Source organism: Nannobrachium achirus (genome assembly GCF_963921795.1).
Source record: "Nannobrachium achirus genome assembly, chromosome: 7".
NCBI lineage: Eukaryota > Metazoa > Chordata > Actinopteri > Myctophiformes > Myctophidae > Nannobrachium > Nannobrachium achirus.
The window spans coordinates 27,308,165-27,333,856 of NC_137816.1; the positions used below are offsets into that span (position 1 = coordinate 27,308,165).

General features: G+C 42.6%; 2 protein-coding genes across 2 annotated transcripts in view; both read right to left on the reverse strand.

Moving 5' to 3' along the window:
* Window positions 1–1,542: 1,542 nt before the first annotated feature.
* Window positions 1,543–25,692, reverse strand: part of tspan18b (tetraspanin 18b) — a 33,915-nt gene continuing 9,765 nt past the window's right edge. Inside the window, exons 2-8 of the mRNA XM_080729948.1 lie at window positions 7,848–7,931; window positions 7,279–7,473; window positions 5,935–6,009; window positions 5,497–5,595; window positions 4,120–4,284; window positions 2,904–2,987; window positions 1,543–2,308 (exon numbers count right to left, since the gene is read on the reverse strand). Coding sequence (XP_080586074.1) covers window positions 2,261–2,308; window positions 2,904–2,987; window positions 4,120–4,284; window positions 5,497–5,595; window positions 5,935–6,009; window positions 7,279–7,473; window positions 7,848–7,910 — 729 coding nt within the window. The 5' untranslated portion in view covers window positions 7,911–7,931 and the 3' untranslated portion in view covers window positions 1,543–2,260. The remainder of the gene's footprint in view (window positions 2,309–2,903; window positions 2,988–4,119; window positions 4,285–5,496; window positions 5,596–5,934; window positions 6,010–7,278; window positions 7,474–7,847; window positions 7,932–25,692) is intronic.
* Window positions 18,210–20,027, reverse strand: LOC308288388 (bifunctional polynucleotide phosphatase/kinase-like; the record flags this gene model as incomplete). Its single annotated transcript, XM_080729811.1, has 1 exon — window positions 18,210–20,027. The coding sequence occupies one exon, from the start codon at window positions 20,025–20,027 to the stop codon at window positions 18,210–18,212; it is 1,818 nt and encodes a 605-aa protein (XP_080585937.1).

Sequence of the window (25,692 nt, forward strand, 5' to 3'; positions counted from 1 at the left end):
AGCACAGCAGTCCAGGTATGCCAACGAAATGCAGCTCGCCACATCTAGTTCTGGTTGGACGGTGGACCCTACTCTTTAAATATCTGCGTACATTCTAGAGATGACTAGGGTTTTCTGGGACACTCTGGTCACTTAAGAAGTGAAACCTGCCAACTGTCACTTTTCATTTGAGCATCACATGCCTCGGCTTGAGTGTGACTGTTTACTAAATCTATGGTTACCACGTAGGAAGGTCCCTAAAGAGTGAATTTAGTTGTGCACCAGTGTTGCGCACCGGAAACAGCTGATCTACAAGCTCACAACGTATCGCAGTGCGATGTGTGGTGAGCTTGTAGATCTGCTATCTGCGATCTGCACGCACAACCAAGTATAAATAAGCCATCAGGTTTAGGATGTCATTTAATGCTTGAATGCATATACTTATATGTGTGCATAAATGAGAAACTGGTAACATTGTTAACATCACAGAAGACATTTTAATGTCAATTCACCAATTTTAAAACACATGTACAGAAATTATCCAGCTAAAAAGTCTCATTTTTACAAATGATGCGATAAACATCATTACACAATGGCACATGAAAACAATACTGTACACCGGCACAGGCCTGCTTATTAATATCTACATTTGCACGAATGCATGCAAGCCCAACATACACACACACACACACACACACACACACACACACACACACACACACACACACACACACACACACACACACACACACACACACACACACACACACTCACACTTTAAAGGGGGTGCAAGTGATTTCCTTTTTTTAATACACGTCAAATAGCTCAATATTCTGATGGTAATCATTGCTATACTAGTGTTTGCTCAGTAACAAGTTTCTCCCTGTCTCTATAGCTCTTTAATGAATAGAAAATACATTTTCAGTTTAGGATACCAATTTCGTCTAATCAAGAGAGAGAACAAGATAGCGCCGCCCATGGCTGCTGTGGTGACTACGTGTGTTGCGTTCTGTCTGTGTTTTTGTGTTTGTTTGTTTTTGTTTTTGTTTATGTTATATGTGAAAAAATTGATTTGAATGCAAAAATGTAGTATGCCAAAGCAAATTTCTATGTGTATTACACAATGGTTAATTAAGAAATCTGAATCTGAATCTGAGGATACAGGATAAACACGTGAAATTGGAAGTGATTCAATAAAACAATGAGCTGACATTATAAAATTGAAGCTGATAATCCAATTTCATCCTTATTGGATGAAATTGGTGACCCACCTTAAAATGTATTTTCTTTTTATTAAAGATCTAGAGAGACAGTGACACCCATGTTAATGAACAAACCCCTGTCAATGATTACCATCAAACACAGAGCTTTTTAAACAAAACAAATATCTTTGCTGTAACCAAAAAATATCACTTGCAGCTCCTTTAAGTGAAAATGTATCAATTTCATCCCATGACATACTTCAGTACTTTAGAACAGTTCACCTCTGGGACAACCAGATCTTATTTTATTGTTGTTTATACTATCTCAAAACACAGATTGAACACAAAAAATAACTCAGGATTGTGTTGATCTTGTACCAAACAACAATAAAATAAGATCTGGTTGTCCCAGAGGTGAACTGGCCCTTTAACACTCCATTGTCATAATACTTCACACAGAACCTTGAATGTACAAACCCTCAGTCTAACTCAGTGGTTATCAAAGTGGGGTCCAGGGACCATCAGGGTTCTTTGAGGTGGATCTAAATGGGCCCTTACAAGTCTATAACTCTGAGAGTGTATAAATGGAACCAAATGGAACCAGAGCAGGAGTGGCCTCAACTAAGACACTTCATTTTGTTTGTTAGATGTCAGAAGAGTTACAGCTTCAAGCTGTAGGTACCTTAAACTATGGCTGTGCGATATGGACAAAATCAAATATGACACAGTCTGTTTGACCAAAAATATCTCAATAGAAATACTGTGACGATAATATCAATTTCAATCAAAGACAGGTCTGCTATTTTTGACCATTTTAAAATGTATAAAATAAGGCTTAAATTATTAAAGGCAGGAAAAGACAACACTTATGCCATATCACAATATTACTAGTCTCATATCAAGATAACCATAGTATTCAGTATTGCCCAGCCCTACTGTAGCTCAGACGGCCAAACCGTGAGGAACAAATTCAAAATCTCACTTCCACGAGACACATGAAAAGTAAACATTACTGCGTGTTTTATGACTTTGACTTGTCTTCTTTTTCTTTCATGGTCTGTTTCGTCTGAACATGGAGGTCACTGGATTCCTCGGAATAAACACATGGCAAAAACCATGGCAAAGAGCTGGGGAGATAACGAGAAGGACAAATGTTGGACATGGCTAATTTAACCCATTTAGACGGGTACACATTATTGCGCGTAATGTTTTGCTTTAACTATTGAAAAATAGCAGATATACAAGCTCACAGCGCGGCGCTCTGCAAGCTTGTAGATCTGCTATTTTTGAAAAATCTTGAAAATGTGTGCAAGTCTTTGGATATTTCCGCCCTATTCTATAAGTGTCTCCTAAATCCTTCTAAGGTTTTTTGAAAAACCTATGTTTATATGTCAGTGGTGCTCAAACTTGTTCATGTCAAGGACCCCCCAAAATGACATGTATTTGGCCATGGATCCCATCTCAAAAGTTTTACTTCTAGGGACCCCTCAGAAGCAAAATTTGAGTTACAAAAATGTACACTTTAAAAATACATATATTCAAAGATTTGCACACATTTTCATGACTTTTGAAAAATAGCAGATCAACAAGCTTGCAGTGAGCTTGTAAGTTGTATATCTGCTATTTTTCAATAAAAGCATCTAAATGGCTTATGAGTGGGATATCAAAAGCAGAAAAATGCAACCTTGATTATCATGATCATAAAGATGTCTATGAACATACTTCAATAGTCAGCACCATGATGGCCAGAGCTCCAGCCATGTAAATGTAGGTTTCAAAGTAGTCCATCATCGCTGAGTAACATCCCTGCATGGAAATGTGAGTATCAGAAAAATGACATTCAAATGACAGCTAGGGATGGGAGTCATGGGACGTTGTGAACATTTCACATCAAGATTATTGTGACAAAATAAATCGTGGTTTACGATATTATCGCGATAATAAAATCCATTAACCATTCCTGGTGCGGAACGTTTGCCAAAAAATAGCAGATCTACAAGATAGTGACGCGTTGTGAGCTAGCAACGTGTTAGCTTGTAGATCGGCTATTTTTTTGGAAAAGACATTTGATAGAGAGTGAAAAAAATACTGTATCAAGTACATATATTATAAGTACCTTTTACCAATTATAGAGGGTTTAAGTGGTACCGGATATGCAGCTCAGCAAATAAAAGGTGAATTGATCGCAGTGCACGATGGAGGACGATATCATGATAAATTAAATCTCCACGATACGATTATCCTGAGTGTTTTTTACCACGATAAACGACAATATCGCTTATTGTCCCATCCCTAATAACAGCACAAGCCATTAAAAAAAGAATTCTTCTAAAGCCTAGCAGTTTTCTGAAAAACCTATGTTGCTATATCAGTAGTTCTCAAACCTTTTCATGTCAAGGACCCCCAAAAGTATGCTGTATGTATTTGGCCACGGACCCCCATCTCAAAATATGATGTTCCAGGGAAGTTCCAGAATCAAAGACTTGAGTACAGAAACGTCTGCTTTACAATTACAAAATATAAATTCAAAGATTTGCACATATTTTCACATTCTTCAATAATAGCAGATCTACAAGTCTCTGGTTGTCAACCTGGGTTTCAGTGACCCCCAGGGGTACCTGAGGGGCTTCATTTGGGTCCATTTGGTTAGTAACCAAATGGACCCTTACAGGTCTGTAACTCAGACAATGTACAAATGTTACCTTGCGGGTCCATTTGGTTACATGTGTACACCGTTGGAGTAACACCAAGGAAGTTTTACAGTGTAGACTGGGGTCCCAGGCGATAAATAGTTTCATCATGGGGGTCCGTGGTCTAATGCATATAAAACCCGGGAGTTCTTACCCTGAAAATGTTTGAGAACCACCAACTGGGGGTCGTTGAAAATGTAAAAGGTTGAGAATCAGTGCTAATAGTGAATGTGTTCTTAGTATCATACCTTGTTGTAGCGGAAGGCCATGTTCCCAGCCACACACTGCTCCTTATCAACATAGTAAGTAAGTGCCCTCTGGCAGCAGGCTTCAGGTACCATCTTATTTTGGTTGATAAGCCTGAAGAAGCTCTCCTCAAAGTCTTCCGGGCTGCTTACGCCACAGCAGTCAAACTGTGCACAGAAACATGACGGTCAGGAATCACTGATTCAGTGATGGAAAGTAACTAAGTATATTCACTGTACATAAGCACACATTTTTGAAGTATTTGCTTTCTTACTTTCTTGAGTATTTCCATATAGTGCTACTTCACTACACCTACATGTAGCAATGGTGGCTCAGAACCTCTGCCTGAGGATCAAAAGCCAAATATCACCCCAGGGCGAGGGGGGGGGTTCCCCTTCCCCTAGCATTCCACGTGGGAGACCTATGTTAGAATCCCGGGCCTTTACATAAAGAGGCAAATATTGTACCGCTGTGAAGTAACGTTACCATGGTGATACAGTAAGCAAGCATACTTACTCTACAGGGGTCTTCAACAGGGGGTCCGGGACCCCTAGGGGTTCCTCAGAGTTACTACAGGGATCCTCCAAATCTTTGAGTGACAGAAAGTTTTTTTCTCCTTTTTTATATTAACCACTTGAACCCTAGTGTCCATATTCTGAGAACTTCAGCCAAAAATAGTAGATCTATAAGCTCACAAGGCCTCGCAGTAAGTAAGGTTATCAGTAAGTAAGGTTTAGTCAGGAACATTCACGTCAAAGTAGATTTAACCATTTATTGCATAAATGGAATACAGTTAATCTTGGCGTTTGAAGGGCTCTGCGTTTGGAGATGTTCCCTGAATTTTGTGCAAGCTTTTCTGAGCATGCTAAGCAAAATCAGGGAACGCTAAGCAATCCCCCCCATAGGGATAGAATAGCAGAATCATAGCAATACACTGACATGTAACTTAATCAAAATCACAGTATTGTGCTTAACAATATTGACATGAAATTTTGTCAAAACCACAGTATTTGAGCTTACCAACATGACAGGTAACTTAATCAGAGAATCACACAAATTTAAGCTTAGCCAGACTGATCGTGCAAAGGTGGAGGCTGGGGTGGAGGAGGCAGCAAGCAGCGAATGATTCCCAAGCTTCGGAAACCAAGCATAGGTAGAGAAAGCAAGCCGTATTTAAAGGAGCCTTCCCTACTGATTGAGAGCTTTGATTGGAGTATGGCAGTCATGTGACGCAATGACCAGCAGATATGATAATGAGGTATGAGAACAGAGCTGACTGACATCTGACTACAGCTGGGCGGCGACTTGACTCCCATGTCCTGCATAAACTATCGCTGACGCTTCATTTACCATGGTGGTGATGGAGTAAGTAAGCTTACCGTGGTCATGACTGCGTTCCAGGTGGAGCTGAAGACATCGGTGGTGTTGTGGCCTTGATAGTGACGTTTCAACTCTCTGGTGAAGTATTCTCTGTTCAGCTGCATAGACACAGGTACACAGCAGGTATATACTGTAAACACAGCTACCCCACACAAGTACACAATATCTATACAACACGGGTATACAGCAGGTACACAACACAGGTGCACACGTATGATATACACAGATCAGATACACAACAGCTTAATGCTGAGAGAACATGACAGGGTCCACTTGTGGCCATGTGTGCGCCAGCAAAACGCGCCTTTTATTTATATCAGGACACTTAAAAAGTCACTTGATGTAATTTATTGTCACATTACAGTACATTGATCAAAAGGGAAACACTGAAACAGTCAAAGATCAAAGACACTGAAAAAGCAGCCAGTTACTCTCACCTGCTCCCGGAAGAGGAAAGCCAAGATGGCCGCTGCCAGCTCAGCCAGGAAGATGAAGAGGATGAGCATGAAGAACTGAGATGAAAGAAGGTGTAAATATGGTTTATAACTTTATATGCATAACTGTCAAGATCATTTATTGTTACATGATATGATATACAAGTATAAGGTTTGGAGCAGTTGTGACTCCCATCACAACAACAGGTGGAGTATCTTCCTTCTGAGCCTACTGGCAGCATGCACGAAATGTTTGACGCCAGTGGTGGAAAAAAAGTAAAATCTTCTTTTCTGAAGTAAAAGTATCAATACTGCAATGTAGAAATACTCTATTACAAGTTCAGCAAAATGTACTTCAGTAAAAGTATAAAAGTATTGGCGTAAAAATGTATTAAGTACTCATACAGAATGTCCCATTTCAAGTTTTCAAATGTATACAAATCTTTTGAAAATAGCAGATCTACAAGCTCACAATGTATATAGGGCAAATAGACGAAATGTACCGGTATATAGAGCTGAATGTGGTTAATGCATGTTTTGTAATAATAATCTACAAAGTAACTAGTAACTAAAGTTTCTAAATAATAGGAGTGGAGTAAAAGTACAATATTTGCAACTGAGATGTATTGGAGTAGAAGTAAAAGTATTGGAAATTGGAAATACTCAAGTACTAAATTGTACTTAAGTATACTTACTTTACACAACTGCTTGACTCTAACCGGTCCAGCAGTTTGCAAGATTAAAGGAGTAGTTCACTCGGACTCCCAAAATGACTTTTCTTTACTATTGATTACTCACGCCATGGAGACAATAATATTGTTTGGGTTTGTGTCGCATTCCTAAGACAATAATTTGATTAGCCTACAATAAATGTACCCCCATTGATTCCGGATGGGTATCAAATGCATTTGGGTCCCCATCCGGAAACAATGGGGGTACAGTTACTATAATACATTTTTTGTCTTTGGAATGCGACAAATACAAAAACTATTATTGAAGTCTCCTCTCCATGGCATGTGTAATCAATAGAAAAAAAATCATTTTGGGGGTGAACTACTCCTTTAACTCACTCACTCACTCACACACACACTAATAACATCAAAATAAAATGAAATCATGTTTGTTTGTTTATTTCATATCAGATATTGAAATATAAAATAGACCATGGCTGCAATTTCATTTCAACTCCTCTAGGGGGCACATTTGCACCATGTATTTTCAGTATTACAAAACTAACAGTGGCAAATGTCCTTATCTCAGTATGGCACAGTAGCAGTGTTTTGTATTTTGTATATAGACTACTCTGCGTCTATGAATGACATCTACTGACGATATATATTGACTCACAAAGAGCAGAAGGCATTTGTTCTCGCGCACGGCTCCACAGCAGCCCAAGAAGCCCAGCAGAAACAGCATGGCGCCCATGGCCAGAATCACATAAACGCCAGTGAACAGCAGAGGGTTGGCAGCCACGATCTCCCTGAAACCCATTGGATCCACCAGCACCCAGACGCCGACACCCAGCAGAAGCGAGCCGCCCAGCTGCAAACACAGAGACACAGGGGGAGTTACGTACGCCTACTGTATGTTGACTAAGATTATCAATATTGGTTATGTGTCAACAGCTCCCTCTCTGTGCCGGAAAGCCTTAGATAGCCGATGCAAAGTGATGCATTTCGATACATTTTATTTTATTTATGTTCTGCAAATCTACAAAATCGACCTTTCAGGTATTTTCCACTATCTTTGTGTGACAATTTTTGGACAATAAAGACATGCCCAAACGCGGACGCCAGGTTGAAAATGGTTAAAATGGCACACAAATTTAATACATTTAAATTAACAAAAGTTAAAGATGGTATTTTAATGGTTTGTGTGTATATGCATGCAGTGTGCGGAGGATGTGGTGAACTCACAAAGATGAAGAAGTTGAATATGAACATGAGGTATTTTATACAGCTGAGACAGTCTCCCTCCATGGCTGAAACCTCCCCTTGACCCTGGATAGAAACACACACACACACACACACACACACACACACACACACACACACACACACACACACACACACACACACACACACACACACACACACACACACAATTTAAACATGGCTGGAGACGCACAGAGCCAAACATACTTTATAAAGTACTTGAGTCAAAGTATGGATACTCCTGGTCAAATATTACTCCACTACAAGTGAAGGTTCCTCTGTCAAATTGCTGGTGTAATTGCTTTTACGAATACATAGACATTGTGCCGTGATTTTTCCCCCTACAACATAATCGTCAGGTATTATGATTATACTTGGAGGAAGATTCTTTTCAAAAAAGTGTACAGAAAGTATTAAAATTATGTTTATGTGGCCACACCCACCTGCTCCTTAAGTAGGCCTATGCCTGGTTGCCAGGTGGGTGGTGACACAGCTGAAGTTAGCCACACCCACAGTGTTGAATGGTAAAAAGGGGGAGGGGATGATATTATGATGTCATTATATCAGTGTATTTCAATTGGACCTTTCAGCTTTCAGGAAGAAACCAAAGATACTCTAATAGAGTTATGTTAACTCAATAGACACATCCAAAACAGAAAAAAAGTACAAAACTATGGCACCACCTCTTTAAGTATTCAAAAGTACATGCTTTGAAAACAACATAGCAGATCAACAAGCTCAATGTAAGCTTGTACATCTGTGACTTTCAATAGTTTGGAAATATGACTCATTTATGATGTATATTTGTAAGTTTGGGTCCCGGCCTCCTGGGGGTCCCTTCCTAGAACAGTAGTGGAATCAAAAGAACAATATTTGTCTTGGAAATGTAGTGGGGAGAAGGTCATACGTTTCCAAAAATATAAATACTCACTCAACAAGTAAAAGTACAGACAAGTAAAGTACAGACACTCAAAACATTGACTGAAGTGAATGTACTTATAGTGACTGAGTGTCAACCACTGCAATCAGTCAATACAAAAGGAACATGAGGGACACAGCTGTTAGACCTACAAGCACAAGCTAGCAAACTGTCAGATGGAACACTTTTGTTTTGTGCAACACAGACAGCCTGTCCCTCTGGTGCCTGTGTGACGAGTGGGAGGACGTGGGACGGAGTGTGAGAAGGAGGAGGGCGACATGTTCATGTAAGTTGGCCGTCAGCAAGGGTGTGAAGACGGTCAACGATGCATTTACTGGCCCTGGTGCTGTTTATTGGTTCAGATAAAGCTATTGATGGTACTGCATTGACTGGTTTTGATCAGTGGTTCTGAAACCTTTTCATGTTAAGAACCCCCAAATGAATATGTATTTGGCTGCAGACCTCCATTTGTGCCAGAGAACCCTATACAAGATTTAAAATGTTTAAGAAAATACTCAAAAATGTTCAAGATCTTTTGAAAATATCTTACAACTTGTACATCTGCTATTTTCAAATACCCTATGTACTGTATATAGGGTTGAAGATTGACAGTTTGACAGATTTTGATGCAATATCATCAACACATCTTGCTGGGGGACCCGTGGGGTCCCCAGGCCCCACTTTGAGAACCAGTGGTTTTCTTACTTATTGGTGGTATTTGGTTTAGATCATCATGCCATCAGGTGGAATCGCACCTATCACTTGTAAGAGAAGAGCAAGAAATACGTTTTCATTTGGTTCACTGATCAGGCATTTCAAACTGTCGTGGGCCTGGTGATGTGTGACTTAATTGCAATGTTTCTTTTGTCAGTCATCAAATCAACTGGGAGAGGAAGCAACCTGATATCTGTAAAAGGCACAGACACAATGCTCATTGGCACTGGTAATTGATGCTTATTTGCAATCTTGTCTGTGGGCACTCAGCTGTGTAAGTTGTGTATTTACTGCCTATTTGACCAGTCTGTGTGAGGCTCGTATTCTAATTAAGTAAATGCTGGGTGCATTTAAATGTAGGCTCTGTGTCTGACAGTGCACTCAAGATAATTACAACGTCTTTGGGTGAGATTTTGGGTTAATGAAGCAAGACCAACTATGTGATGAAAATGTGTTAAATAGACAGATGTGCACAGAACTATAAACAGCATCCTGAGACAGCTACACATGAATCACGCCACAAAAACACGAGTTATAGCAAACCCGCACAACATGGTTACAAAAGATTAGAAAAGGCACAATTATAGCTAATTTGTGACAAGACACACTAAGCATGAAAGCATTATGGCAGTGAGAAATGTGACAGCAAAGAACAACATGAGTAGGCAGCTACACAAAGGGTTGATGCAATCACAAAACAACTGTCTGCTTTGGAGAGAGGAAATCATAGGCCTAATCACACAAAAAGAGATTTTTATTATTATTTATCCCAATTTACATACATTGACATCAGCAGTTTCTTTTCACCTGACAGTTTTGGGTTTCAACAGGAGATTAGGATTAGGTAGAGAATGCGAGTCTGAAAAGGTGGGTTTTGAGTGTGGTTTTAAACGTGGCGAGGGTTGGGCCAGCTTTGATGCGAGAGGAGGCTAAAGCCCTGTCACCCCAGGTTGGTTTCTTTGTCCCGGGGATGTCCAGGAGGTTGGCATCACCAGACCTGAGGGAGCGGGAGTGGCCATGACGTTGGAGGAGTTCAGAGAGGGGAGTCTGGTTGTTGAGGGCCTTGTGGGTGGTGATTATTGGTTAGGTGCTGTTAGTGTTAAGTGCCTTGCTCAGGGACAAGTAGACATGTGGGCTGGAAGGTGACCTTGATTACCGGAAAGTCTCTCTACCCTCTCAGCTAGGGCCATCGTTTATGCATTACATACACACAATGTTGTCATTTTATGCATGCAGCATGCATGTCAATATTTGGTGGAAAACATGGCATCAGATCTATCATTACATTCATTGCCGACTTTATACTGTGGCAGCAGTCTTGCGTAGCCAGACAACTATTCCACAATCTCTGAATGCTATAATATAGTCTGGAACTACACCTCCCCGGAAAGCAAAACTTTCTGAAACTGTCATCTGTTCATTTCCGTTCACGAAAATATCTTTACATTTTATTTTTGAATTTCCATTTCTGATTATTTCGATATTTGTGGGTTGGAGGCGTCACATCCGCTTTCCCTGCGGATAATTTTCAGCGCTTCCGTGCTCCAGATGTATGACGACGGACTGGCTCGCGAGACTACTGTGGCAGACTTTTTATTCCGTTGATATTAGACTTCATAAATAAATCTTTGCCTTCATAAACATGCATGCATGCGCGCACGCACGCACGCACGCACCACACACACAGACACACAGACACAGACACACACACACACACACACACACACACACACACACACACACACACACACACACACACACACACACACACACACACACACGCTGATCTTCAGTCATCTTCATGCGTATTTCTCCAGGGATGCTTCCTGCAGTACAATACTAGTAGTATGTCTCTGAGGTGTTGGGCTTTATCCACCCATCCCGGGATGGACCCTATGTATAGCACTATAAGCATACTAAGATGCAGGTGTGTGTGCACGCACGCATCATTTGGTTTCATACTACATGGAGCTTTCTTTTAGCATTCACAACACATGGAGTCCACACACAGCTGGGAGGAGTGCAGTGTCAGCACATTGTATCAGTGCAACAAGATACCAGACTGAAGCCACAAAGCAGCATTCCAGTTAGGTACTGGTAACCTCCTGCTGACCGCCTGGGACGCCTCCAGTCCAATAAATCACTGGTTCTCATAGTGGGCTGAGGGGGTTCCAGGGGGTCCCCAGCATGCAGAAGTAGTTAATATCACAATCAGTTTAAGCACTTAAACCCTATTATACCGTTTATACTTTGGCTATTCACAAATAGCCCATCTACAAGCTTGTAGATCTGCCTTTTTTATGTTTCTAAAAAAAAGTAATAATAAAGAGAAAATCTATGTAAAAGAAAATAATTCAACATACACATCTTCTCTTATATGGGGGTCTCTGGCACAAAATCTTTTCAGGTGGGGGTCAAATGCATATCAATTTGTGGGTCCTTGACATAAAAATGTTTGAGAAGCACTGCAATAAATCATTGCCAGGGAGGCTGGGAATGGTTTCATCCATCAGGACAGAGGAGGGCTCTGCAGTATTGAACAGGGAGGACAAGGCGAATCCGTGTGCACTACATGTGATCCTCCAGTTCCTTAATGAGGAACGTGACCTGGCTTTATCACACACACACATTGAGGGGAGAGTTGTTGCGTGTTATCTTTCAATGCATTTTCCATTTAATCCACATGAACCCTAGCTATTCTGGGCATGTTATAATATGTCAAAATAGCCCCACATGGGGGACCCATGGTCAACAAAGTATATAGGGTTTAAAGTTGTTAATCTGAATGCAATGTTCCATCGATTCCCATAATGGTTCATCTGAAATAAAACGAGGCTCTCTTTTCTTTCCGGCACAAAAGCAATGCTTTATGTAAACGGTCAATCTTCCTGGCATTTTGCTAATTATAAACCACTGTGATTAATTACCTGTGGTGTCCAGAGAAAGATAGTCTAGTTTTCTATCATCAGTGGAAAGCCACAAATAGATTTTTTTTCCTTACCTGTGTTAATATATAGTATATTGTCTCTATTGCCATAGAGCAGAAACATATCGTCGTTGTCGGGTGGAAATGTCCAAAACCGTTTTGTATTTATCATTTTAAAAATGATTTAAACTAGTGAAAATAGCTGATCTACAAGCACACAACGCCTCACATTGCGAGGCGTTGTGTGCTTGTAGATCTGCTGTTTTCACTACTTTTGTGCAACACTCTTGAATTTATGAAAGAGTGAACACTTTATAATATTTTGAAACTTGGAGATACAAGGTTTCTGCCCGACAGTGACGATATATTGCCTTTTTTGTTGCTGCAGAGAACCTACTTTTCTCATTTCTACTAACAAACTCATTTCTTATCCCTCGCACTCCCACACTTTGTCCAACATGGTGTCTTTCAGAGTTAAATGAACAAAACTTGTTTTCCTTTCTGTGTCGATTTTCCTTTCTGTGTCGAAATGTCTTGATAAAGTGAAAGGAGACAAGAATTCCACCATCATGATGTTGGCTGATGGACTAAAGCCTCAGAATACTGTGTTTAACCTTGGAAACCCCCTTCCTTTCTGCTCCCATGCTGGAGACAAAACATGAGGGAAACGCTCTGCTCACTGAATGATACCAGCGAGTGTGTGGTCAGATATACGACACCTCAAATCACAGCTGCAGTGTTTAGGATTCCCAGTCTGGCCTTTCTCAGTGGTTCCCTAACTTTTTTTTTTTTTTAAACAAATTCAAGGACCTCCATATCTCTGAGATGTGTACACTCTCAGAGTTACAGACCTGGCTGTAAGGGTCCATTTGTACCCCCTCAAGGAGCCCTGAGAGGGTCCCGAGACCCAGCTTTTTTTCTGAAGCCATTATGTCTTGATAATGTTGGCTTCATGAAACTGAAGTACAGATTTACTTCTCTGTGTGGTTCCTGTTAACCAGTAAATCACTGTGGTGTCGAATGATTTAAGGGTCAATGTGCTTTAGACCAATTCAGAGCATTTGGAGAGAGCTCTGAATATCAAGACCCAGGGGAGTGTTTTCAAAGAACCTTTTGTTTCTCTCTCTCTCTCTCTCTCTCTCTCTCTCTCTCTCTCTCTCAACCTTTAAAGGCCTGCCACCGTGCTTCAGAGAGATAAAGGCCCTGGTAGAATCGACATCAATTATCTTGAATTGCTTTTCATATTTTGGGTGGCTGGAGAGAAGGGGTAGGAGGTACTGTATGTGAGACAACAATCAAACTGTGAAATGTTGGTGGTACATGTTCTAACACAACAATACCATATAATAACAAGATAATAAAAAATACTGGATGTAATGAACTAACAAAAAATAAATAAGAAAATAAGAACATTATATATATGTTAGAAATAAAGTACAGCCAGGCAGATATGATATATTTAGCAGCATTGGAGAATGTGCAAGAAGGGATACATAATAATGTATGCCATCAATTTCACTTGTCTATTTAACTTGTCTATGTAAATGTGCAAGTAACATTTTGAGTGACTGCTAGGGATTCTTACAGTTTTTGGTTTAATGAAGCATAGCATTAGTTTATGCAGGACACGTGAGTCTCGCCCGCCTCAGCTGTAATCAGCTGTCAGTCAGATCCTTTCCTACTCCTCATTCACAGATCTGCTAATCATTACCTCACACTGTCTAATCCAATCAGAGCTCTCACTCCGTAAGGGATGCTCCTTTAAATACGTCTTGCGTTGACTATAATAGCTCTGCTCGTCTTTCATCCAAAGCTTCGCATCTGCTGCTGCTTAGCTACCTCCTCCTCCACCTTTTGATTAGAGTATGGCATAGGCTCAAATACTTGCGATTTTAAGTCTGCTGATACAAGCTAATATGTCAATGTATTGCTATAGTACTACTATTGTATCCCTATGGGGGGTTTCGCTTAAAGTTCCCCGATTTTGCTTAGCAAGCATGGGTGTACAAAGTTCAGGGAACATCTCCGAACACGGAGCCCGTTAATGCCAAGTCTAACTGTATTCCATTTGTTGCAATACATGGTTAATTACATACTTTGACATGAGTGTTCCTGACTACATTTTATTTTTGGTTTATTCATTCAGGGCTCTGATAGCCACAGGGGGGTACAACAACTCTGAGCCTTGAGCCCCGGGTTATGAGAACACCTCCAGTGCTTTCCAAATCACATAGGTAAATGGTAAATGGTGCATTTATATAGCGCCTTTATCCAAAGTGCTTTACAGAGATTGTGCATTACATTCAACAACACACACACACACATACACACATTCATAGTTCATACTCACATTCATACACAGATGGCGGAGGAAGCCATGCAAGGCACCAACCTGCTCACCGGGAGCAACTAGGGCTTCAGAGTCTTGCTCAAGGACTCTTCGACACTAACTCAGGGGGAGCCCGGGATTGAACTGGGAACCCTTCGGGAACCCTCCGTGTTTTAATGACGGTTTCTCTACCCCTGAGCCACTGCTGCAACAGTCTGTTACTTGGGTTGCCATTGTCTACCATGTTCTGAATGTTGAAAAAGGCTGTTCAGCTTTGGGAATACACAATCACCTCAACAAGTCACGAAAAAAAAAAGAGGATGGACATAATATGACAACTCATCATGTGTTACTGTAGCTGTGGCAAGCTGTCCCAGTGTCCCCCCTCAGTGGCGCAGTGGAATCAATGATGAGGCTCCACAGCAGTGATCAATAGCTGATTAACTGCTCTTTATTCCCCTGAGGATTCATCAAGACCAGACACCCCTCCTCTTCCCTCCCAGAGGAGATGAGCTTGGTTTATAGGTGAGAAGTTGTTCTGCCATTGCTCACTGGGAGTCGTTAGGCTGAGTAGTTGTGTCTCAAACGAGCAGGATTTACTCAGAGGAAAGTACGTCCTGTTCGCTCTAGGGAACAATACTGAATGATGGCAACTGGACAGCAATTGTTCGGCTAAACTGCTTTTGTGATTTACAGTGCAGCAAGAATGCTTGGACACACTACAGTATTCTGCTACTCAGATACAGAAGTGCAGTATTACTTAGCTTAACTAAATAAACATAATAACTTCAACATGTATGGAAAAAACATATGTCCAATATTGGCACGTCATGTCTTTGTGAGTGACCCAGGCTCCAGTCTGTTCCTTAACAACTAAAGACGTACAAATCTGTCATTTTGTAATCTTGTTAAGACCTTTACAGAACATGCATAAAGTGTTTTCTGTATTCCAAACAGATAAAGGCAAGGAAGTGTAGACCCTGAGGCCCAGCTATTGTAGCGATATATACATTAATGACTCCCACTGGGAGGATGAGCGACTTACTGTCTGTCTTTTTCAATTCTATCGATCTTCTGTTAAGGTTGCCAAAAAACAATACTTTTGATCAATAATTGATCAAAAGTCATTTGACTGAATCACATTTTTAACTGAAAGCTAAATAACATGTCTAAATCTCGATATTTCGATGTCCCACTATTTCGGTTAGGAATAGGTTTAGGGTTGGTTAGGGTTAATTAAGGTTTAGACTTATTCACCAGGTTAGCATTCACCTGCGTCGGCAGGTTAGCGTTCACCCACGATGGCAGGTTATTCGGACTACTGGCCGCTTGAATCAACGGCACATCGAAACATCGTGTGTGTGTGGGTGCGTGCGTGTTTGTCTGCGTGTCTGTGTTTGTATAATGTACATATTGTATACTAACATGATTCATGACATGATTCACAATATTCAATATGATTAACGATATAATTCCAAGCGTAGAGCTTAACAATTTATCCTCCCTCCCTCAGGACAGAGGTTCAGCTGAATTCACACAACATAATATAAAGGGCATGCAGGCTACATCGCCTGGCTGTTTCTATAGAAACCAACACATGAAAGGAGGACCAAATCATGATGGATGCTGCTGATGTTGTGATGCTATGCCACCAGGAAACGCCCCAGGCTCTAACGTCACATCAATAATGGAACATTTCTTACGGTACACAGTGGATTCACGCCATATATACTGTGACCTTGACCCTTTGGTTTTCAAAATGGGGGCGCGACCCCCCAAACGGCCGTCAGACCGCCAATTGGAGGGAGAGGGAAAAGAGAAAATAAGAAATGATTTATCTATTTTCATTACATTTCCAATATATATATATATATATATATACTGTATATTTAGTGCCAGTTAAACCACTTTCACCCTGGTGTCCCTAATTTGGTCAGGTCAATATTGTCCCCAAAAACCTTCAAAAGGCACAATGCGTTTTGGCTTGTAGATCATCAGCTCTTTCTATTTTAATCCATTTGACAATAGGGGGCTTCACCGCCGATTCAACTGATATGCCCCAATGGGACTGACCAACTTCATATTCGTAAGTCGGAAAATATAGATAAAACAAAAATCACTATAGATGGGAGTACTCTGATGTCATCAATATGATGTCATAGACTCCATATTTGGACATGCCTGACACAGAAAAATTTACAATTTAGGCATTTATAGCAGATGCATAGTTGCATAGTTGAAGAAATGAGGGCATTTGGCTGCTTTGAAGTGTTTTGTAATCTGTGCGGGCAGCAACCAGAAGCCAGTGGAAGGAACGGAGAAGGGGGATACATGTGAGATTTTCAGCTGGTTGAAGACCAAGCGTGCTGCGGTATTCTGGATCATTTTGGAGAGGCTTAAGTGCACATGCCGGGAGGCCAGTAAGGAGAGAGTTACAGTAGTCGAGTTTGATTAAAGGAGTCATCCAGACCAAAACACATATAGGGTTAAATCTGTCTTTTATCATACCCCTTTATACCTGCTTTATTCCATTTTTTTCATAGCTGCCCCTGTTGCTAGATTTCGCGGGCTCTCTCATAACTAACAGAGTGTATAGCCTTTATACTAGTGCGGTTATTTCTTCAGCTTCAAAGTTAGTATTTTTTTATTGGATTGTGTTTACACAACGTCCTGAGACCAACCAAACCGCTGTTTTGACCTCACAGGCACCCTTACTTGTCAAACCGACCCCTCCCTCCCCTCCCTTTCTAGCCTCTCCTCTCCCTGCTCTGGTGCAGAGCAGAAGCCGTTTGACAAGTAAGGGTGCCTGTGAGGTCAAAACAGCGGACAACACCAAGGTTCTTAGAAGTTGGGACCACATGAACCCCTATAGTGTCTCTTATCCTGGAGGCAAACATTCGGTTAAAAGATTGCCGATCTACAAGCTCAATGTTTGATACGTTGTGAGGTGGTAGATCATCCATTTTCGGGCCGAGAGATTTGATGTAGAGGGAAGAATACTGGCGGTCCAAAGCCATGGATAATCCCAGTCCAGGGCTGTACAAATGGAACCAAATGGATCCTTATGGGTCTGTAACTCTGAGAGTGTAGAAATGGAACCAAATGGACCTCTACAGGTCTGGAACTCCGGGAGAGTACAAATGGAACCTTACAGGTCTGTAACCCTTACCCACTGAGGATCATATATAGTGTTGATTGAGGTCCCGGAGATTAAAACTGTATTACTAGTCCTGTGCCCGGGGGTGTGCGATGAGGGACTGAACGTAGGAGTCTCAGAAGTAATGTTTTGGTAAATTAATAGTTAGATATATTAAAATTGGGTCCTTCTTCTTCTTCTACTCTGGAATTCGTACACTCTCAGAGCCACGGGCCCACAAGGGTCCACCAGGAACCCCCTGGGGGGTCCCCGGGGCCCTATGTTGAGAACCAGTGTCTACTAGGGCACCCGCTGTCCAATCAGCCTTCGGAGAACTGACGGAACAGAGCCTCTGATTGGCTGTCTTTGAAGCGTGGGACGAAGTGGACGCGGAGGATCTCCGAGAAGCCCTCTGATAGGTCAGGAGCTACAAAACGTTTCTTGTAGCTGTGGAATATCATGTCGTTCACTTTGACATGTTTGGTGTCGGAAGGAGTCATCTCTCGGAGCCTGTTGTTGTGTCGTGCCTGCTCCATAGAGGCTGAGAAGTAGAAACAGCGACAGGAAACTCCTGCTGCCTTAGCCACGTCCACATATCGTTTGCGAGATTCCACGTCCGGGTTGGTGTTGTCCACGGCAACGCTGCGACCCTCCTTCAGAGCGCGCTCACATGACGACACACAACTCTGCCACGAACCCAGTGTGTCCCTGTTGACATAGACGTAGCCCTTTGGAATGACGTGGCTGTGGAAGAAAGTGGATTTACCGGAAGCAGGGAAGCCCACTGCCACGATGACCTCAGTGTGTGCGGTGGTGAGGGGGGAGGAGGGGGGGTCGTACAGGTTGTCTCTGGAGTCCAGCTTCCTCGGGTCAAATTCAGGCATGCTGTAGGGGGCGCTCTTCCAGCCCAGGAAGTACTCCTCTGGAGTGTGGAACTGTAGTCCAATGTTCAGAGCAAACAGTCTGTCACTACAGGAGAAGTCCTTCTTCTTTCCTGGAGCCCAGTTGACTGGTCTACCCGCTGCGTCTCCCACATAGAAACTCTGTCTGTTGTCAACTGACACTCCACCGTTAGCCTTCTCACACAGGTGATCCCACATCCCTGTCACTGGCTTCCTGTAGATACCTGGACCAGCTGCTACAAACACCTGTACAGGTAGTTGCAGAGTGTTTAGGATGTCCTCTACTTTAGACTTGAAGACCTCTGGTCTCAGTTTACCTTTAGCGATGCCCATCTGATTGGTGAAGAACACAACCTTGAATCCTTTCCTCAACAAGCTGGCCAGCCTGGGTTGAATCTCCGAGAACAGAATCTTCCAGTCATCTGGCACAGTGGGGAACACTTTTCCAGACTTGGTGGTGATGATGCAACCGTCCAAGTCAAAGCCAGCAATCTTGTCGCTGCCCCTGACTTCAGCTGCAGTGTAGAGCATCAGGGCTCCTATCTGCTGCCAGCTGCTCTTGGTGCAGGCTGATGAAGATGCTGATGAAGATGACTGCTGGGCACTGCCAACGATGCTGCCTCCCATGGCCTGCTCTGCCATCTCCTGCAAGTGTCTCAGCTTCTCCTCGGCCAGTCTCTCCTCCTCCTCTTCTACCTTCATCTCCTCATCACACAACTTCTGGTGTCTCCTATGGCATTTCACATCCTCCTCTCTCCCCTCTGGGCTCAGTGATCTCTTAGAGGACTTCCTGGGAGAAGCAGAGAAGAAATCCTTGATGTTGCGCTTGGACCCTATACTGGACAGAGGAGGGTCTTTGTCCTTGCTGTTCCTTCCTTCCTTGGTCTTGTCTCTGGCTTTCAGGGACTTGTGCTGCTCTGTGGAGGCCGTTCCGTTGGAGCTGAGCGCGTAGCACAGGGTGAACGGGTGCTGCTGGTTGACCAGGTATAGGCTACCTCCGTGGGTCAGCTTAGCAGACTGACCCCTGCCCAGCTGCTCACTGCTCAGGGAACTGGGGTTGGGGCCCAACTGGGTAACCAGTACATCCTGGTCTTTGTAACAAGCCACCAGCTTCACTTGGTGTCTGGAACACTTTTTGTCAGTGACGCCGGTCTCGGGTCCTCTGCCCAGAATGACCGCACGACCGTCCGGTAACGAGATGCTGACTCCACCCACGCCCACCAGTGTGCACGACATCTAACACTCTGGACGAATACTGCGCAATGTGAGCTTGTTAAAGAGCTGTAATTAGTGTGGTTGCCTATAGGGCAACACACTATTGTTCATGTTCAATGAAGCATTCTCCTGACGTCACCTTTATGCAGCTTTCTCATTGGATAAAAGTGTTTTTTGCTGCTTCCTCATTGGCTAAAGGTTACTCTATAAAGTAACCCCATTGACTTGAATGGGAAAATGCAAAAGCGCCAACCACACTCGCAATTTATCAGGATTGCATCTTTCTAGTATAGTACAGTATATATAGTTTATAACTAGAACTGCACTCTGTCGAGGTGCCAACTTGCACCTTGTGCACAAGTAGGCCCTGTATGGCCTACTTGTGCGCCAGCAATACGTGCCATGAGGTGCGCTGACTACTGGCATCACCACTGGCGATGCCAGTGACATCAACACTGAATGCTGGTTCCTCATTGGCCTACAGGCTTAAACACAGGCAGACACCGACAGACATACATACATACGTAAATACGTACATACGCAGCCGAACCTAGTACTTGTGCACTCTGCTGGCGCAAGTAATTAACGTACAGGCGGCTTACTTCTCACAAAAGCCCCGTTTTCATAGAGCAAAACTTCTGGAAGTTTTTTCCAAAATTACGGCAATTTTGAAATTCACGCCATGTGAAAACGGCCACCTATTTTGTGTGCCGGAAGTTTTGGTGCCCCAAACGTGACGTGAAAATACCTAGTAATTTTCGCTGAGAGTACCGTGACAATACACATTTCCCTCCAGTGAAAACGCATGCCGCGAATTTGCCGTTTTTTTTTACAACCAGGTGCATGAAAGGAGCCAGTTAACAGTTTAAAACATTGTATCTGGGATTGAAAACGACCTGAATGTAAAGGAATATATAGAAATAAAGTAAGTCTACAGCTTCACCTTGTATAGGGGATTAATTATTTAGGCTAGAATCGCATTGACAAACACAGCAGAAGTCTCTTTCTTTCTCTGGTCATCCATTGTTTATGGTGCCGCGTGAAGAAAAAAAAACACAGCTAACTAGAAGCAGTGCTCTTCCGAGCACAGGTCTCCACCAGGCCACACAAATCGGCCTGTTATAGCGCCACCATGAGGCTGATTTAAAAAATGTGGGGCAGAGGTTCTGAATTAGCATCCAGGGAGTGTGTGTGCTCAGTTTGGCAGCGATCGGGCCAACGGCGCCGGAGATTAGCTGGTAACAACCAGGCCACACAAATCGGCCTGTTATAGCCAACGGTGACTGAGATTAGCTGTTCACAAACTGCGAGGACGCACGGACGCACGGACGGACGGACGGACGGACGGAGGGGAAAACATACTCTCCCTCAGCCTTCGGCTGGTGGAGACAATAATCTACAAGCCCACAAGTGCAACACGTTGCATCATGCAGCGATCCTTTCTGAACCTTATGTGTTTTTGCATGAAGAATATGTCTTGTAACTTGTTAAATCCATTTGAAGGGTTCAGGAACCGTTCAGGCCGGGTGAGAGAGAAAAAGAAAGACAGAAGCGAAGACTCGAAGCACCCGTTACGGCTGCTCAACAAGCAGTGAGACTGTATGGCGTGTTGCCATGCCTGCTACTTATAAGCGACTATGGGCTTGATTTCCGTAAAGTTGCTTATATATAATTTGATCGTTTCTGGTTGCGTTTTATTTGTTGTAAGCTTCTAGATCACTTTTCAAGTAGCTGATGCGGCGATGCGTTTAGTTTTAAAGTGTTCTTGTGGCCTAGATAATATCACTTTTTGGGCTTATTTTCGTACACCTGGTTGCTTATTTCTCTCGCAAAGTCTGGCAACACGGACTTATACCGTGACAATGGTTTTAGTGAAAACGATGTATTTTATGGCAATGCCTGCATTTTTGCTCATGTGAAAACACCCAAAAAACAAAACTCCCGGCAGGTTGAAAATTATTATGCTAATTATTTTGCAGGAAAAATTCCGGAACTGTAGTGAAAACATGCCTTTAGATAAACTAGTAAGACACCTCAGGGTGACATGCGACCTCGCCCTAAAGGGCGAGGTCGCGCCAATTCTTGACTATCTGGCCAACCACAGTGTTTCTCTGACGATTCTAGTTGTTATCATTCTGGGGGGAGTTTGTTCATGTTTTTGTGAGGGTATCAACCCTAGGAGACACGGGGAAACATGCAAACTCCACACAGAAAGGCCCTATCGCCAACCCCATCGAGGGTGTGAGCGATGGGGCCTAAACATGGAAATGTGGAGAACACTATATATGGAGATAGTCCAGTCCATCATGTCATAATGGGACTACCGTCATAGACAGTAGCCATTGTTAGGCCGGAGTCAATGGCTGTGTCTGACGGTAGTTCCATATGACATATTGGACTAGACTATCTCCATATATAGTGTTATCCACATCTCCATGTTAGGACTCATATATGGGCATAAAAAGTATGTCATGTGACATCACTTCCTGTACAGACAGTCAGCCATTGACTCCGGATTAACAATGGCTACTGTCTATGACGGTAGTCCCATATGACATATTGGACTAGACTATCTCCATATATAGTGTTATCCACATCTCCATGTTTAGACAGCCAATGACTCCGGCCTAACAATGGCTACTTTCTATGACGGTAGTCCCATATGACATGATGGACTGGACTATCTCCATATATAGTGTTATCCACATTTCGTGTAGCTGCCCTGTACAGGAAGTGATGTCACAACTCGCTGACATCACACTGACATCACAGAGGATACGGAAGGACGGTCACGAGGATACGGAAGGAAGGAAGGAAGGAAGGAAGGAAGGACACTCAAGCGACACGATTCTTCAGAGTATATGCGACCTTCGGTCGCAACAAACTTTTGCAACTATTTAAATAAACTAATGTATTAACGCCTATGACGAGTCCATTTGTCATTTTAAGCGTCAAATCCTTATTTGGGCATGGAAGCATAGACGGCGCTTTTCTGCAGTCTGTGAATGATCCCAGCAGCACCAAGTAGAGTGCAGCCAGAAGTCATGTGATCTGAACAAAACTGATGATTTACCTTCTATTCGTTTCCAAAAAAAGAGAAATATCTGCACTGCATCGAGGCTGGCTAATTCTTCCCTGACACTAGAAGACCCGCGGATGGAACGTGGTGAGGCATAATATTATCAGTGATGTCATTACGTGCGCATCCCGCATCAAAAACTCATTCAAGTCGCCCAGGGACTCATTCATGTCATGGTCCTGGGGTCCCGGGGATGCGCCTCCATTGGAGTCCATGTTAAAATAATTTACCGGGTCGCGGTAAAAGAAAAACATTTTAAAATTCCACAGACACCACCATTGTTCATGGGTGAAAGCATCCTACTTTACCCTACGTTAACACAAATAAAATCCACGTAGAAAGTCTTAAACAGAACAGAAGCAAACATTTTGAAAATAGCCGATCTACAAGCTCACAGCGCTCGAAAACATTGTATTGAGGATTCTGGGACCCATTTGAATGACCACCTGTGGGTCCCGTGACCCATTACATTGAAAACCTAGTAACATCACTGTAATATTCTATGATTTTTCAAAGGTATGTGAAAACACTCGGATTTGCTGGCAAGGGAAGAGCAGATGATGTATTACACCCACCCATGTTTTACACTCAGTTAAAGAGTTAACTAGAAGCACTAGGCCGGGTGAGAGAGAAAAAGAAAGACAGAAGCGAAGACTCGAAGCACCCGTTACGGCTGCTCAACAAGCAGTGAGACTGTATGGCGTGTTGCCATGCCTGCTACTTATAAGCGACTATGGGCTTGATTTCCGTAAAGTTGCTTATATATAATTTGATCGTTTCTGGTTGCGTTTTATTTGTTGTAAGCTTCTAGATCACTTTTCAAGTAGCTGATGCGGCGATGCGTTTAGTTTTAAAGTGTTCTTGTGGCCTAGATAATATCACTTTTTGGGCTTATTTTCGTACACCTGGTTGCTTATTTCTCTCGCAAAGTCTGGCAACACGGACTTATACCGTGACAATGGTTTTAGTGAAAACGATGTATTTTATGGCAATGCCTGCATTTTTGCTCATGTGAAAACACCCAAAAAACAAAACTCCCGGCAGGTTGAAAATTATTATGCTAATTATTTTGCAGGAAAAATTCCGGAACTGTAGTGAAAACATGCCTTTAGATAAACTAGTAAGACACCTCAGGGTGACATGCGACCTCGCCCTAAAGGGCGAGGTCGCGCCAATTCTTGACTATCTGGCCAACCACAGTGTTTCTCTGACGATTCTAGTTGTTATCATTCTGGGGGGAGTTTGTTCATGTTTTTGTGAGGGTATCAACCCTAGGAGACACGGGGAAACATGCAAACTCCACACAGAAAGGCCCTATCGCCAACCCCATCGAGGGTGTGAGCGATGGGGCCTAAACATGGAAATGTGGAGAACACTATATATGGAGATAGTCCAGTCCATCATGTCATAATGGGACTACCGTCATAGACAGTAGCCATTGTTAGGCCGGAGTCAATGGCTGTGTCTGACGGTAGTTCCATATGACATATTGGACTAGACTATCTCCATATATAGTGTTATCCACATCTCCATGTTAGGACTCATATATGGGCATAAAAAGTATGTCATGTGACATCACTTCCTGTACAGACAGTCAGCCATTGACTCCGGATTAACAATGGCTACTGTCTATGACGGTAGTCCCATATGACATATTGGACTAGACTATCTCCATATATAGTGTTATCCACATCTCCATGTTTAGACAGCCAATGACTCCGGCCTAACAATGGCTACTTTCTATGACGGTAGTCCCATATGACATGATGGACTGGACTATCTCCATATATAGTGTTATCCACATTTCGTGTAGCTGCCCTGTACAGGAAGTGATGTCACAACTCGCTGACATCACACTGACATCACAGAGGATACGGAAGGACGGTCACGAGGATACGGAAGGAAGGAAGGAAGGAAGGAAGGAAGGAAGGAAGGACACTCAAGCGACACGATTCTTCAGAGTATATGCGACCTTCGGTCGCAACAAACTTTTGCAACTATTTAAATAAACTAATGTATTAACGCCTATGACGAGTCCATTTGTCATTTTAAGCGTCAAATCCTTATTTGGGCATGGAAGCATAGACGGCGCTTTTCTGCAGTCTGTGAATGATCCCAGCAGCACCAAGTAGAGTGCAGCCAGAAGTCATGTGATCTGAACAAAACTGATGATTTACCTTCTATTCGTTTCCAAAAAAAGAGAAATATCTGCACTGCATCGAGGCTGGCTAATTCTTCCCTGACACTAGAAGACCCGCGGATGGAACGTGGTGAGGCATAATATTATCAGTGATGTCATTACGTGCGCATCCCGCATCAAAAACTCATTCAAGTCGCCCAGGGACTCATTCATGTCATGGTCCTGGGGTCCCGGGGATGCGCCTCCATTGGAGTCCATGTTAAAATAATTTACCGGGTCGCGGTAAAAGAAAAACATTTTAAAATTCCACAGACACCACCATTGTTCATGGGTGAAAGCATCCTACTTTACCCTACGTTAACACAAATAAAATCCACGTAGAAAGTCTTAAACAGAACAGAAGCAAACATTTTGAAAATAGCCGATCTACAAGCTCACAGCGCTCGAAAACATTGTATTGAGGATTC